This window comes from Leucoraja erinacea, chromosome 1 (assembly GCF_028641065.1).
Source record: "Leucoraja erinacea ecotype New England chromosome 1, Leri_hhj_1, whole genome shotgun sequence".
In the NCBI taxonomy this organism is placed as follows: domain Eukaryota; kingdom Metazoa; phylum Chordata; class Chondrichthyes; order Rajiformes; family Rajidae; genus Leucoraja; species Leucoraja erinaceus.
The window spans coordinates 63,600,516-63,616,565 of NC_073377.1; the positions used below are offsets into that span (position 1 = coordinate 63,600,516).

At 45.5% G+C, this 16,050-nt stretch overlaps 1 protein-coding gene across 2 annotated transcripts in view; it reads right to left on the reverse strand.

Annotated features, from left to right (window-relative positions):
• cracd (capping protein inhibiting regulator of actin dynamics) overlaps positions 1-16,050 on the reverse strand; it is a 92,974-nt gene that overhangs the window by 29,263 nt on the left and 47,661 nt on the right. For both annotated transcript variants that reach the window (XM_055635787.1, XM_055635780.1), the window contains exon 2: positions 7,737-7,902. In XM_055635787.1, the coding sequence (XP_055491762.1) occupies positions 7,737-7,902 (166 nt within the window). The remainder of the gene's footprint in view (positions 1-7,736; positions 7,903-16,050) is intronic.

The following is a 16,050-nucleotide window of genomic DNA, read 5'->3' on the forward strand; positions in this document are numbered from 1 at the left end:
CGTAGGTGAATTTCATTAAAACTAGTCCCTGGCAGTCGCCTAAAGAGTCGCCTAAGTGGGACAGGCCCTTTACGCCTAGGTGCCTAGGTCTCATACACCTGTTTTCTTTGGACTTCCTGTCCTGTTCAGATCAGGTACTTGATGACCATCGAGGTCATAGCATAGGAATTGGTCTTGCTGCACATGCATCCAAGCAAAGACAATGACAGGTAAAATGCCAGCACATCTGTGACCACATTGTTTCTGAGAGCCTAACAGGGGTTTGGTGTTCTACTAACCAGGTAAGGTAATTATCTTAATTGATCTGCTTATACATTATCTTCATAATCCTTACACAAAAATAAGGCTGGGGAAAATGCTGATGGAGTGTGAATTAGGACTGCTCACTGCATTCACCTTAGTTTTGGCACTTACTTCAAATATCAGAAAATAAATGGAGTTTTGGAAAATGCATGTCTTGATTCAGTGCTATACAACTTTATGACACCAGAAAAACCACAGGTATGCAAATGACACTAAAGTGGGTGGTATCGTAAATAGTGAAGATGGTTATCAAGGGTGTATGAAGGGGGCGCTGTTCTGGCGGCAGCCATGGCAGCAGCGCGTCAGCCTTTCAATTTTATTTTTTATTTTTAGTATGTTTTAAAGTGTGTATTTAGTGGGGTTTTTTGTGTTTTGTGTGGGGGGTGGTGTGGGTGGTGTAAGGGGGAAACCGCTTCGGTCGCCTCCTCCATGGAGAGGCGACTTTTTCCAGGTCGCCTCCCCCGTGGCCTACCATCAAGGATCGGCGAGGTCTTTCCCGGAGACGTGCCCGGGGCTTCAGCGGCAGGCGCAGCGTGGACTCGGCGTGGAGCGGGTGAGCCCTCGCTGGGGCTCGCTGGAGGGGAGTGCTCCGTTTCACTGGCCCGGGGCAGCCGACAGCCTGAAGTCGCAGCCTGAAGCCGTGGTCTGCAGAGTTCCAGCTGCTGCGGCGTCTACAGCCCGGGATCCCTCGTGGGGGACCCGGGGGAAGAAGAAGCCGCCATTGCCGGCCCGCGGATAACTTCTACCGCGGGCCCGGCATGGACTTACCATCACCCCTGGAGGGGAGCTTCGACCGCCGGCCCTGCAGTCTACGGTGCTTCTGGCTGCGGCAGGGACTTTAAATCTCAACTGCCGGCCTGCGGCCTACACAATCTTGAAGCCGCGGTCTCCGGTGAGGAAAGACCGATCCTGGACTGGACTCTGGACTCTGGTCTTGTCCACGGGGGGGGGGGGGGGGGGGGGGGGGGGGGGGGGGGGGGAATGGAGGAGGACGGCCAAAATTTTTTGTGCCTTCCACCACAGTGATGAATGCTGTGGTGGATGTTTATGTTACATGTTGTGTCCTGTTTATGCATTTTATTATTTTGTTAACCCATCTTTATGCTTTGTATGGAACTGATTTTTAAATTATGTAAAGCACTTTGGGGTCAATGAAAATTGACTATAAATGTGCTATATAAATAAACTTATTATTATTATTATTATTATCAAAAATTACAGCAGCCTATTGATTGGTTGGGCAAGTAGGCTGAGCAAAGGTTAATGGAGTTCAATGCAGATAAGTGTATGGTGTTGCACTTTGGGAAGTCAATCCATGCCAGGACCTTCATAGTGAATGGCAGGGTTCTGGAGAGTGTTGAAGAGCAGAGGGATCTCAGAGTACAGGTTCATTGTTACATGAAAGTGATGTCACAGGTAGATAGGACGGCCAAGATGGGAAAAGTTGAGAAGGATATGGGTCAAACGTAGCAGGTGAGGCAGTGTTTAAGAGGGAACTGCAGATGCTGGAGAATCGAAGGTTACACAGAAAAGCTGGAGAAACTCAGCGGGTGCAGCAGCATCTATGGAGCGAAGGAAATAGGCAACGTTTCAGGTGAGGCATTTGCTCAGCACGGGTAAGTTGTGCTGAAGGGTCTATTTTCTTGCTGTATGACTCTATAAGTTCATGGAAGCTAAGAAATGGAGGTATAGGAGTTATGATGTGTTAGATCCTATACAAATGACCAAAAAAGAGGCTGTTTTAAATCACATTAAGGTGGATACAATTCCCTGGGGAGCTCAGCAAGAAACTGCAGAGACCCTTGCAGAGATATTTGCATCATCTTCAGCCATAAGTGCAGTTCCAGAAGATTGGAGGGTGGCTAATGTTGTACTGTTATTTAAGAAGGGCATTGAGGACCAGGGCCTTACAAACAAATGAGCCTGACATCAATGTGTTCAAGAAGGAACTGCAGATGCTGGAAGATCGAAGGTACACAAAAATGCTGGAGAAACTCAGCGGGGTGCAGCAGCATCTATGGAGCGAAGGAAATAGGCGACGTTTCGGGCCAAAACCCTTCTTCAGACTGATGGGGGGTGGGGGGGAGAAGGAAGGAAAAAGGGAGGAGGAGGAGCCCGAGGGCAGGGGGATGGGAGGAGACAGCTCGAGGGTTCAGGAAGGGAAGGAGACAGCAAGGGCTAGCAAAATTGGGAGAATTCAATGTTCATGCCATGCGGACGCAAGCAACCCAGGCGGAATATGAGGTGCGGTTCCTCCAATTTCCGGTGTTGCTCACTCTGGCAATGGAGGAGACCCAGGACAGAGAGGTCGGATTGGGAATGGGAGGGGGAGTTGAAGTGCTGAGCCACTGGGAGTTCAGGTAGGTTATTGCGGACTGAGCGGAGGTGTTCAGCGAAACAATCGCCCAACCTCCGCTTAGTCTCCCCGATGTAAATCAGCTGACATCTAGAGCAGCGGATGCAGTAGATGAGGTTGGAGGAGATACAGGTGAACCTTTGTCGCACCTGGAACGACTGCTTGGGTCCAATCTCTCCCCCCCTGAACGCACTTCCATTGATTAGCTCCGCAAAAACCCAGATTGGGTTATCAAACCAGCCGACAAGGGAGGTGCCGTGGTAGTCTGGCGCGTCGATCTCTACAAAGCTGAGGCCACGTGCCAACTCTCGGACACCTCCTCCCACTTACCCTTGGACCATGACCCCACTGACGAGCACCAGGCCACTATATCTAGCACCATCACCGACTTCATCAATTCCCACGCCCTGCCCGACCAAGCTTCCAACCTCATCGTTCCCCAGCCCCGCACGGCCCGTTTTTACCTTCTCCCCAAAATCCACAAGCCCGGCTCTCCCGGCAGACCTATTGTCTCTGCGTGTTCGTGCCCCACCAAACTCATCTCCACATACCTTGACTCCATTCTATCCCCCTTGGTCAAATCCCTTCCCACCTATGTTCTAGACACCTCAGACACTCTCTGCCGCCTCCGCGCATTCCACTCTCTAGGCCCTCACCCCCTCATCTTCACCATGGATGTCCAGTCACTCTACACCTCCATCCCCCACCAGGATGGCCTCAAAGCCCTCCGGTTCTTCCTCGACCAGAGGAGCAACCTATACCCGTCCACTGATACTCTCCTCCGCCTAGCGGAGCTGGTCCTCACCCTCGACAACTTTACGTTTGACTCCTCCCATTCCTCCAAACACAAGGCGTAGCTATGGGCACACGCATGGGCCCCAGCTACGCCTGCCTCTTTGTCGGGTACGTTGAACAATCCTTGTTCAATACGTACCAGGGCCCCATCCCCGACCTCTACCTCCATTACATTGACGACTGCTTTGGGGCCACCTCCTGCACCCACACACAACTGACTGACTTCATCCACTTCACCACCAACTTCCATCCGGCACTCCAATATACCTGGACCATTTCCGACACTTCCCTACCATTCCTTGACCTCACCATCTCCATCGCAGGGGACAGACTTCTGACCGACATACACTACAAACCAACTGAATCACATGGCTATCTGGACTACACGTCTTCCCACCCTGCCCCCTGTAAAGACTCCATCCCCTACTCCCAATTCCTCCGCCTACGCCGCATCAGTTCCCAGGATGAGACATTCCATACCAGGGCATCGCAAATGTCCTCGTTCTTCAGGGAACGGGGATTCCCCTCCGCCACCATAGATGAGGCTCGCACCAGGGTCTCATCCATACCCCGCAACACTGCTCCCTCTCCCCATCCTCGCACTCGCAACAAGGGCAGAGTCCCCCTAGTCCTCACCTTTCACCCCACCAGCCGGCAAATACAACAAATAATCCTCCGCCATTTTCGCCACCTCCAACGTGACCCCACCACTCGCCACATCTTCCCATCTCCCCCTATGTCTGCCTTCCGCAAAGACCGCTCCCTCCGCAACTCCCTTGTCAATTCTTCCCTTCCCTCCCGTACCACCCGCTCCCCGGGCACTTTCCGTTGCAACCACAAGAAATGCAACACTTGTCCCTTCACCTCCCCCCTCGACTCCATTCAAGGACCCAAGCAGTCGTTCCAGGTGCGACAAAGGTTCACCTGTATCTCCTCCAACCTCATCTACTGCATCCGCTGCTCTAGATGTCAGCTGGTTTACATCGGGGAGACTAAGCGGAGGTTGGGCGATATTCCGCTAAGTCCGCAATAACCTACCTGAACTCCCAGTGGCTCAGCACTTCAACTCCCCCTCCCATTCCCAATCCGACCTCTCTGTCCTGGGTCTCCTCCATTGCCAGAGTGAGCAACACCGGAAATTGGAGGAACAGCACCTCATATTCCGCCTGGGTTGCTTGCGTCCGGTTGGCATGAACATTGAATTCTCCCAATTTTGCTAGCCCTTGCTGTCTCCTCCCCTTCCTTAACCCTCGAGCTGTCTCCTCCCATCCCCCATCCCTCAGGCTTCTCCTCCTCCCTTTATCCTTCCTTCTCCCCCCCACCCCCCATCAGTCTGAAGAAGGATTTCGGCCCGAAACGTCACCTATTTCCTTTGCTCCATAGACGCTGCTGCACCCGCTGAGTTTCTCCAGCATTTTTGTGTAGCCTGACATCAATGGTGAGTTGAATGGAGGCTAATTTTCCAATTAAGCATCTATTCGCATTTGGATAGGCACGGATTGATTAGGGATAGTCAGCATGGGGTCATGGGTGGGACTCAGGGGTGTTTAATTGTCATATGTACCGACAATGGAACAAGGACAATTTTGCAGCAGGCTTGTAAATGGAATGCCTAGATAATGTGCACAAAAATTCAATAAAAGGCCGCAAAGGAGATTTACCAGGAAGTTATGGGCTTACCGGCAAGTTATAGGGAGTGGATGGATAGGTGGAATTTTTTTCTTTTGGGTACACCTCTCATTGAGGTGTACAAGACCATGAGGGGCTTGGATAGGACAAACACTAACAGTGAGTTTCCCAGTGTAGTGGATTCAAAAACTAGAGGGCACAGACTTAAATTGAGAGGGGAGACATTTCAGAGGGACCACAAGGGCAACCTTTTCACTCAGAGGGTAGTTTGTATCTGAAATGAGCTTCCAGTGTTATTGGATAAATGCAGGCAAATGAGACGCCCAATATGCCTGATCTGGCACTCTGGTGTCAGGACAACAGCCTCCTCTTGAATAGCAAAAAAACTAAGGAGCTGATCGTGGACTTTAGGAGGGCACATCATCCGAGGACGTACACACCATTGAAGATAAATGGGGATACTGTGGATAGGGTGAGCTGTTTTAAATATCTGGGAGTCAACATCTCTGAGGATATGACATGGACATCACACGCCGCTGCACTCATGAGTAAGACAAGGCTGCGCCTTTACCACCTCTGGCAATTGAGGAAATTCAGAGTGTCTCTGAGGATCCTCCACTGCTTCTACTCAGCTGCTGTGGAAAGCATCTTGTCCGGAAATACCACGATTTGGTTTGAGAATTGCACTGCCCAGGACAAGAAGGCTCTGCAGAGAGTAGTGCGTCGGCCGAACGCATAATGGGAACTACACTCGCCCCCCTGCAGGAACTATACATCAGAATATGCAACTCCAGAGCCAACAGGAACATGGGAGACCCCTTACACCCCAGCAACAGACTGTTCCTGCTGCTACGGTCAGGCAAATGCCTCCGTTGCCATGCTGTGAAAACAGAGAGGATGAGAAGGAGTTTCTTCCCAGAGACCATTAGGACTGTAAACTCCTATCTCACCAGGGACTAACTTTACTGAACCAATTTACTGTTGTGTGGTGTCTTTTTAAAATTGCAGTTTTTTTCCTTTTTCTTCACTCCCACAAATATGTAATATGTGAATTCTATTCTATTTGTAGTTTGTTTGTTTGTTTTTTTGCACAATCCGCAAGCATTGTGAATCAGCAGCCCACCTTTCGTTTCACAAGTCAAGTCAAGGCAAGTTTATTCGTCACATACACATACGAGATGTGCAGTGAAATGAAAAGTGGCAATGCTCGCGGACTTTGTGGACTTCACTGCACATCTCATATGTGTATGTGATGAATAAACTTGACTTGACTTGACTTGGTCGGCATGGACAAAGTGAACCGAAGGGCCTTTTTCTGTGCTGCATAGCTCTGTCACTCTGTAACCTAAACAAGGACCACTCACACCCCAGACATTCTCGTTTCTCCCTCTCTTATTGGGCAGAAGAACTAGGTCTTATGAAATGGATCTGATGAAGATACAAAACCTTGAAAAGATGTACCACCAGACTCAAGAACAGCTTCTTCCCTGCTGTGATCAGGCCCTTTCACATATAATAACCATATAACCATATAACAATTACAGCACGGAAACAGGCCATCTCGACCCTTCTAGTCCGTGCCGAACACATAATCTCCCCTAATCCCATATACCTGCGCTCAGACCATAACCCTCCATTCCCTTCCCATCCATATAACTATCCAATTTATTTTTAAATGATAAAAACGAACCTGCCTCCACCACCTTCACTGGAAGCTCATTCCACACAGCTACCACTCTCTGAGTAAAGAAGTTCCCCCTCATGTTACCCCTAAACTTCAGTCCCTTAATTCTCAAGTCATGTCCCCTTGTTTGAATCTTCCCTACTCTCAGTGGGAAAGCTTTTCCACGTCAACTCTGTCTATCCCTCTCATCATTTTAAAAACCTCTATCAAGTCCCCCCTTAGCCTTCTGCGCTCCAAAGAATAAAGCCCTAACTTGTTCAACCTTTCTCTGTAACTTAGTTGCTGAAACCCAGGCAACATTCTAGTAAATCTCCTCTGTACTCTCTCTATTTTGTTGACATCCTTCCTATAATTAGGCGACCAAAATTGTACACCATACTCCAGAATTGGCCTCACCGATGCCTTGTACAATTTTAACATTACATCCCAACTTCTATACATGCTATGGATAAATTCCCAATCTATCTCACTGCAGCCCTTGCACATCTTTTATCTCCTCTTTGTCTGTAGCTCTAACACTATATTCTGTACTCCACTCCCTTTCTCTTTTTGCACTTCCTGTTGTAGTCACGTGTGGTATAATTTGCCTGGATAGCGCAAAAAGCAAGGTTTTTCACTGTATCTCGTTACACTTGATAACTATAAACTAGTACTACCAATGCTCATTTGTAGATTGGATTACAGTTTTGTAGAAAAATATCAGATTATTTATTGAGAGTCTATAAGAGATAATCACATAGAATGTAATCCAATTCCTCATAATTTAACAGCATTTTGGCAGTGGTTGCTGTTCACTGTTTTCCTTAAATGTCCACTTATTTGCATCCTAATTTATCAATTCAACAGTTAGTGTTAATGAACAAAAATGCTGCTGATGAAACATTAATCGTGACTTCATTCTACCACAAGACTTTAATGCCTTGTATCTTTAAAATTATGGGGAGAAACATTTATTCAAGGAGGCTTTACCTTAATTCATCTTCTGACTCCTCATTAGCTGACACAATGCCATTTCGAACATCCCCAGATGAGTGACTGGATTTCAGATTTACTTCTGCGGCAAATGTTGACGGCACCTTCCTTTTTTTACCGAACAGCTTCCTGAATGGCTGGAATTTGCCCTGCTTTTTCTTCTCTGTTAATTGCAAGATTCACATTCACTTTTACATAAACTGATTGCTTTTAAGCCAAAGGTTAAATACTGGGACATGCAGACTAGTCATATGCAAAGCATGGTCAAAGTGCAATTATGAAATCAGTCCAGCATTTTCTGTTCATGCATATTGGAGTTTATTTTTGTCAAAACGAACATGTACACAAATTGAATGCATTTGTCTCCATGCCTGATTCAAGCTCTTCAAAAATGTTCAGCTATTTCAGACAAGATGTCAGATATTCTAATAATTCCAGGACACACAACAGTTCTTCTTACCATGCACCTCCTGTCAATGTGTATGAAGTAAACATGCGTCCCTAGAAAGGTTTAGCCGCCTTGAGTAAACAAGTTGTAATAGGTCTCTGGTAGTAGGATTAAAATAGGTGATGGTGAATCAGCAGCCCATATGCACACATTCCAGCTGATAAAGAAAATCAGGCATTGTGTAAAATGGATTGCAGATTTGTTGTCGAGAATTTGTTCTATTAACAAAGACAACTTCCCTCGGGCTGAAAATGATTCCCAGCCAGTGTAATTGACACCGCAGATGGTTGACACTGCAGATGGGGTCCACACCACTTTTGTGCAAGCCACATGATCGTGATATCGCAACATCCCACCCCAAGGAAATGGGGATGGGAAGAGATGAAGAGGAAAGAGGTTGCTCACATGCTGTGTGGCATCAATGTGCATCTCTAATGTAAATATTTAGACTTTTTTTACTGAGACTCACAGCATTTAATCGGGGCTTTGATAAAATGCCATGGTATCTGGACAAAACATGCAACATGCAATAGCATTTCTAAGCCCATGTCTCATATCTAATGCAATTAAAATGTATGTACAAAATATATAATGCACTGCATTTCATATATATCAGTAAATCTGCTAACACGGATATCCCCTTGCAGTGGCATTCTAAAAAGTTGCAAACAAAAAGAACTCTGAAAGTATTGTTAAAGAATCTTAGGCTGAAATCACACAGGAAAATGTTAAAATGCAAACACATGCAGCAAAATATTTCAACCAGCACATTCTCTATTTTATTAGGAAGCAGTAAATGATGTTAAAAAAATTGACATTTTTGACAAAAATTGACAAAAAAGTATGTTATAATACAGGGAAAATGTGTCCTAAAATAATCCTTATAAATGCACCATCACTCAATCATTGTGCTAATTACATTATCAATAATCACATCAAAGTGAAAGTTAATGTGTCATGATGTATCATTTTCGCTTTTGAAAATTGCAATACTTTTCACGATAACAAAATAACATAATGGATTAAAAGTTGTTTCAAAAATATTTTACAGCATACACATTTAAACGACATCATATTGGAAATGCTACTCCAAAATATTGGTTTAATTAATATTTTGCTAAATTGAGCAAATAACTAAAATGGGTTGAATCGCTGATGGAAAGTAAATATTTCAGGGGAGGTGGGGTAGGTCTTCACCGATTGCTATTTCTCAACAACTTGAATGCACTTACAAAGGAATGGGTTTAGGATTTCACTGGAAGTATTTACAGTGCTTAGTTTTTTAATTTAGAGATACAACACAGAAACATGTCCTTTAGCCCACCGACTCCACGCCGACCAGTGATCCCCTATACACCAGGGACGATTTACAATTTTTACTGAAGCCAATTAACTTACAAACCTTTGTGTTTAAGAAGGAACTGCAAATGCTGGAAAATCGAAGGTACACAAAAATGCTGGAGAAACTCAGCGGGTGCAGCAGCATCTATGGAGCGAAGGAAATAGGCAACGTTTTGGGCCAAAACAGAACAGTCTGAAGAAGGGTTTCGGCCCGAAACGTTGCCTATTCCCTTTGCTCCATAGATGCTGCTGTACCCGCTGAGTTTCTCCAGCATTTTTGTGTACCTAACCTACAAACCTGTACATCTTTGTAGTGTTGTAGGAGACCAGAGCACCCGCATGGTCACAGGAAGAACATATAAACACCGTAAAGATACACTGTAGTCGGAATTGAACCCGGGTCTCTGATGCTACAAGGCAGCATCTCTGCTCTCTGCCCCACCATGCCACCCTTGTTGCTTATAAAGATTATCTCACAGTAACTAGAGCTAATTTTTTTCAGTGATTCAAGGCCTAAATGCTTGCATGTAGCAACATCATATTGCACAACCTTTCTACTTTGAATGAGTCTGTTACAACAGATGTTTAGTCTCCAAGCAACGATGTTTACACTTGGGGACACCGCATTTGCAGGGCTCCAGTCAGTGCAGTACTTTGCATTGAACATAGAACATAGAATTGTACAGCAAAGGCATATTGTGGCCTGCAATCAAAAGATGGTGTCTGATAGCTGGAACCCTGCCGTTTAAAAGCACCCCTTCATTCCCAGCTGTGAACATAGCATTGTCAGAAGCAATTTAAAAAAAGTTGGAACTCCAAAGTGTAAATTATGCTGATAACCATATAATAACCATATAACAATTACAGCACGGAAACAGGCCATCTCGACCCTTCTAGTCCGTGCCGAACACATAATCTCCCCTAGTCCCATATACCTGCGCTCAGACCATAACCCTCCATTCCCTTCCCATCCATATAACTATCCAATTTATTTTTAAATGATAAAAACGAACCTGCCTCCCTCCACCACCTTCACTGGAAGCTCATTCCACACAGCTACCACTCTCTGAGTAAAGAAGTTTCCCCTCATGTTACCCCTAAACTTCAGTCCCTTAATTCTCATGTCATGTCCCCTTGTTTGAATCTTCCCTACTCTCAGAGGGAAAAGCTTTTCCACGTCAACTCTGATGAGGGGCAATATTACAGAACTTGTGGCCAATACCTACTGATCCCTGTGGTGTGGACCTCTGTTTTTCCAACATTGCTTGTCCTTGGGGATCAGGTCAATAGAGGCATTGGTGTAAGAGACTACTGATGCTATCAAGCTGAGAGAGGTCTCTGAGAAGCCATTTGCCACCCTTCTGCTCTCACCCCACCTTGACCCAGACCAAACAGACGTTAGAGTTCCCTTGGTCCTGACCTTTCACCCTTCCAGCTACTATAACCAATGCTGTATTTCGTCATCAATTTCCAGCAGTCCTTCCACAATCCTTCCACCTGATATATCTTCCCCTCCCTCTACCTTCAGCTTCCCCTTCACCTCATTCGGTTTTCCACAGAGAGTACTCTCTCCATCACTCCCTGGTTCACACATTCACACCCCTCTCCGTCCTCGGATCCTTTCCCCCTGCAACCGTAGGAAATGTAACCCATCCCAACACCTCCTCCCTCATCACCAACAAGGGACCTAAATAGTCCTTCCGTGTGAGGCAGAGATTCACATGGCCCTTCTTCAACCTCATCTGTTACATTTGATGCTGCGATGTAGCATCCTCTACATCAACAAGATCAAATGTAGATGAGACCACCTCTTTGCTGAGCAGAAAAGGGTCCCGATCAGAAACATCGCCTATCCATGCTGCATGGCCTGCTGAATTATTTGTGACTTTGTATCTTTTATTTTGGCCATATTGATCTCCCAGTTGCATGCCAGTTCAACTCCCCTTCCCATGCAAACACCAACCTGTCTGTCCTCTGTCTTCTCCACACTTAACCCACTGGGCATTCTATGCCCTGCCCCAGCTGGTTCCATCTGCTCACCACCACTCCCACTTAGCACCTTTCTTTCAGATACCAGAATCTGCAGCACCTTCATCCTGGGAGAGTGTGAGATTAGGCAGAGATGGGACAATAAAATGGTTGGGGAGTGAGAGCCGAGTAAACCTGGGAGATGGTGAGGGAGAGAGTGGAGAATCGGGAAGGAAGTATAAGAGCAGGGAGGTTCTACTGCAGTTGTACAGGGTCTTGGTGAGACCACACCTGGAGGATTGCGTACAGGTTTGGTCTCCTAATCTGAGGAAAGACATTCTTGCCATAGAGGGAGTACAGAGAAGGTTCACCAGACTGATTCCTGGGATGGCAGGACTTTCATATGAAGAAAGACTGGATAGACTCGGCTTGTACTCGCTAGAATTTAGAAAATTGAGGGGGGATCTTATAGAAACTTACAAAATTCTTAAGGGGTTGGACAGGCTAGATGCAGGAAGATTATTCCCGATGTTAGGGGAAGTCCAGAACAAGGGGTCACAGTTTAAGGATAAGGGGGAAGTCTTTTAGGACCGAGATGTGAAAATCATTTTTTACACAGATAGTGGTGAATCTGTGGAATTCTCTGCCACAGAAGGTATATGTGGCCAGTTCATTGCCAGTATTTGAGGCCAGTTCATTGGCTATATTTAATTCAAGATCAATTCAATTCAATTCAATTCAACTTTAGTTAGATGTGGCCCTTGTGGCTAAAGGGATCAGGGTGTGTAGAGAAGGCAAGTACAGGATACTGAGTTGGATGATCAGCCATGATCATATTGAATGGCGGTGCAGGCTCGATGATCTTCCCAGGGCCGAATGGCCTACTCCTGCACCTATTTTCTATGTTTCTATGTTTCATTCAAGATCAACTCATCCAAAACTCTGCTGCCTGCTTTTAAGGTCAATGTCATTGCTGTCTCGCACAGCAGAACTGTGCAGTGATACTGGGGGTTAGGGTCACCACTGCAGTATTGTGTTTACTTCTACCCTGGGTTGAAGCTCATTGTAGATATTCCCCAATTTGGGAACTTTACCTTGTCCTGAGGTAGAAGTATTCAAACACGCTCTATGTACTTCATTAAACCGCCACAAGATTTCAACAGTAAAAAGCATCTAAACTAATAAAATTTGTGCAATAGTTAAAGAATAACCCGAGGTATTACTCAGTCCAAATTATGAAACCGTGCGCAGTCAAACTAACCATAAAGGTTATATTGTGGGTGGGGTAAATTTGACTTTGGACACCTACATCTGTTTAAAATAAAGCTCAGATGAAATCAATATAAACGTGAAGCAAAGAACATATGCATGAACATAAGAAAGCAGAGTAGCACAACCATTCCATAATTGCATGGCTGATCTAGTCTTGAACTGAAGACTACTTTCTCACCTTCTATCTCCTGTTGTTAAAATATTAGTCAACCTCTGGCATGAATACATTCAATGCCTTGACCTCCAGATATCATGTGGGCAGAGAATGCCAAAGATTCATGTGCTTCAGAGAAGAATTTCCTCCCTATGTCCATCCAAAAAGGCAAGCTGTTCATCTATACATATGCCCTGTTCCCATTTCTCAATGCTCCCCCCAGAGGAAACATCATTGTAGCATCCACCCTGTCATTTACCTCAGACGTTTAGATGTTTCAGCAAGATCATCTCTCATTTTCCAAACTCCAATAAAAACAGGCCTAACCTGCTCATCTTTTCTCACCATGCCAACATCTTCAACATGGTGAATGTTAATTGCCTGCAAGGGAAGTATATCCTTAAATGTAGAAAACAAAACCTTGCACAGTGCTTCAGATCTGTAAAGTTCCAGCAATACACTTTTTTCTTTCACAGGGTCCAAGTATATCAGATTTACATGTCCAACGTAGTACAGAGTAAAGCTATTTTTTTACTGATCTACAGGTATCTCAGAAAGCATTCACTTATCTCAAATCAGTCATTGGACAATAGACAATAGACAATAGGTGCAGGTGTCGGCCATTCGGCCCTTCGAAGCAGCAATGCCATTCAATATGATCATGTCTGATCATCCCCATTCAGTACCCCATTCCTGCCTTCTCCCCATATCCCCTGACTCCGCTATCGTTAAGGGCCTTATCTAGCTCTCTCTTGAAAGTATCCAGAGAACTGGCCTCCACCGCCCTCTGAGGCAGAGAATTCCACACTCACAACTCTCTGTGAGAAAAAGTGTTTCCTCGTCTTCGTTCTAAATGGCTTACCCCCTTATTCAATCGTAATGTTTCAATGGCCCCTGGTTTCTGGACTCCCCAGCCAACCATCGGTAAACATGTTCCCTGCCAGGAAGCTAGCGTGTCCACAACCCTTAACAATCTTATATGTTTCATGATAAGATCCCCTCTCACTCCTTCTAAACTCCTTGGAGAGTGTACAAATGCCATTTTGGTGGCAAAAACAGCAGACTATTATCTCCATTCTCCTCAGGTACACCAATCATGAAGGTAGGCATGCAGGTCCAGCACCATCGAATGGTATGTTAACTGGGATTTGAGTATAGGAGCAGAGAGGTTCTACTGCAGTTGTACAGGGTAACCACACCTGGAGTAACAGCTGCTCCACTCCATTATTGCTCAGATAGCAATGTCAGGACTGTCCTTCCTCATTTAGAAGATTGAGAGGGGACTTATAAAACTTACAAAATTCTTAAGGGGTTGGACAGGCTAATGCAGGAAGATTGTTCCCGATGTTGGGGAAGTCCAGGACAAGGGGTCACAGCTTAAGGATAAAGGGGAAATCCTTTAAAACCGAGATGAACAAGAACTGCACACAGAAGGACCTGGAACTCTTGCCACAGAGGGTAGTTGAGGCTTCCTATATTTAAGAGGGAAGTTAGATGTGGTCGATCAGGGGGTATGGAGAGAAGGCAGGTACGGGATACTGAGTTCTTGTTAATTTCTAAATATGACAGGCCCAGCATGCATGCCATTCGCTTTCTTCACTGCCTGCTGTACCTGCATGCTTACTTTCATAGACTGATGTACAAGGACCCCCAGATCCCGTTGTACTTCCCCTTTTCCCAACTTGACGCCATTTAAATAGTAATCTGCCTTCCTGTTTATGATACCAAAGTGGATAACCTCACATTTATCCACATTATACTTAATCTGCCATGCATCTGCCCACTCCCCCAACCTGTCCAAGTCACCCTGCATTCTCATAGCATCCTCCTCACAGTTCACATTGCCACCCAGCTTTGTGTCATCTGCAAATTTGCTAATGTACTTTGAATCCCTTCATCCAAATCATTGATGTATATTGTAAATAGCTGCGATCCCAGCACCGAGACTTGCGGTACCCCACTAGTCACTGCCTGCCATTCTGAAAGGGACCCGTTAATCCCTACTCTTTGTTTCCTGTCTGCCAATCAATTTTCTATCCATGTCAGCACTCTACCCCCAATATCATGTGCCCTATGTGGGATCTTATCAAATGCTTTCTGAAAGTCCAGGTACACTACATCCACTGGCTCTCTCTTGTACATTTTCCTAGTTACATCGTCAAAAAAATTCCAGACGATTTGTCAAGCATGATTTCCCCTTCGTAAATACATGCTGACTCGGACTGATCCTGTTACTGCTATTCAAATGTGCGGCTATTTCATCTTTTATAATTGATCCCAGCATCTTCCCCACCACCGATGTCAGGCTAACTGGTCTATAATTCCCTGTTTTCTCTCTCCCGCCTTTCTTAAAAAGTGAATTAACATTAGCTACCCTCGAATCCACAGGAACTGATCCTGAGTCTATAGAACATTGGAACATTATCACCAATGCATCCATGATTTCTAGAGGCACTTCCTTAAGTACCCTGGGATCCAGACCATCAGGCCCTGGGGATTTATCAGCCTTCAGTCCCATCAGTCTACCCATCACAATTTCCTGCCTAATGGGGATTTCCTTCAGTTCCTCCGTCACCCCAGATCCTCTGGCCACTACTATATCAGGAAGATTGTTTGTGTCCTCCTTAGTGAAGACAGATCTGTTCAACTCATCTGCCATTTCATTGTTCCCCACAATAAATTCACCTTTTTCGGTCTTCAAGGGTCCAACTTTGGTCTTAACTATTGTTTTCCTCTTCACATACCTAAAGAAGCTTTTACTATCCTGCTTTATATTGTTGGCTAGCTTACCTTCATACCTCATCTTTTCTCCCCGTATTGTCTTTTTAGTTATCTTCTGCTGCTCTTTAAACATTACCCAATCCTCTTGCTTCCCGCTCATCTTTGCTACGTTGTACTTTTATTTTTATACTGTCCCTGACGTCCCTTGTCAGCCACGGTCGCCCCTTACTCCCCTTGGAATATTTATTCCTCCTAGGAATTGGAGTTCTATGTCAATAAAGTTCACTTCACATAGAGCCTTGCATTCAATAAACTAAATTGTTTCATCCAAAGGAATCTGTGCTTGATGTGAGTATAAGTTTAGAGATGGAGCGAGGAAACAGGCCCTTCAGCCCACCACGTCTGCG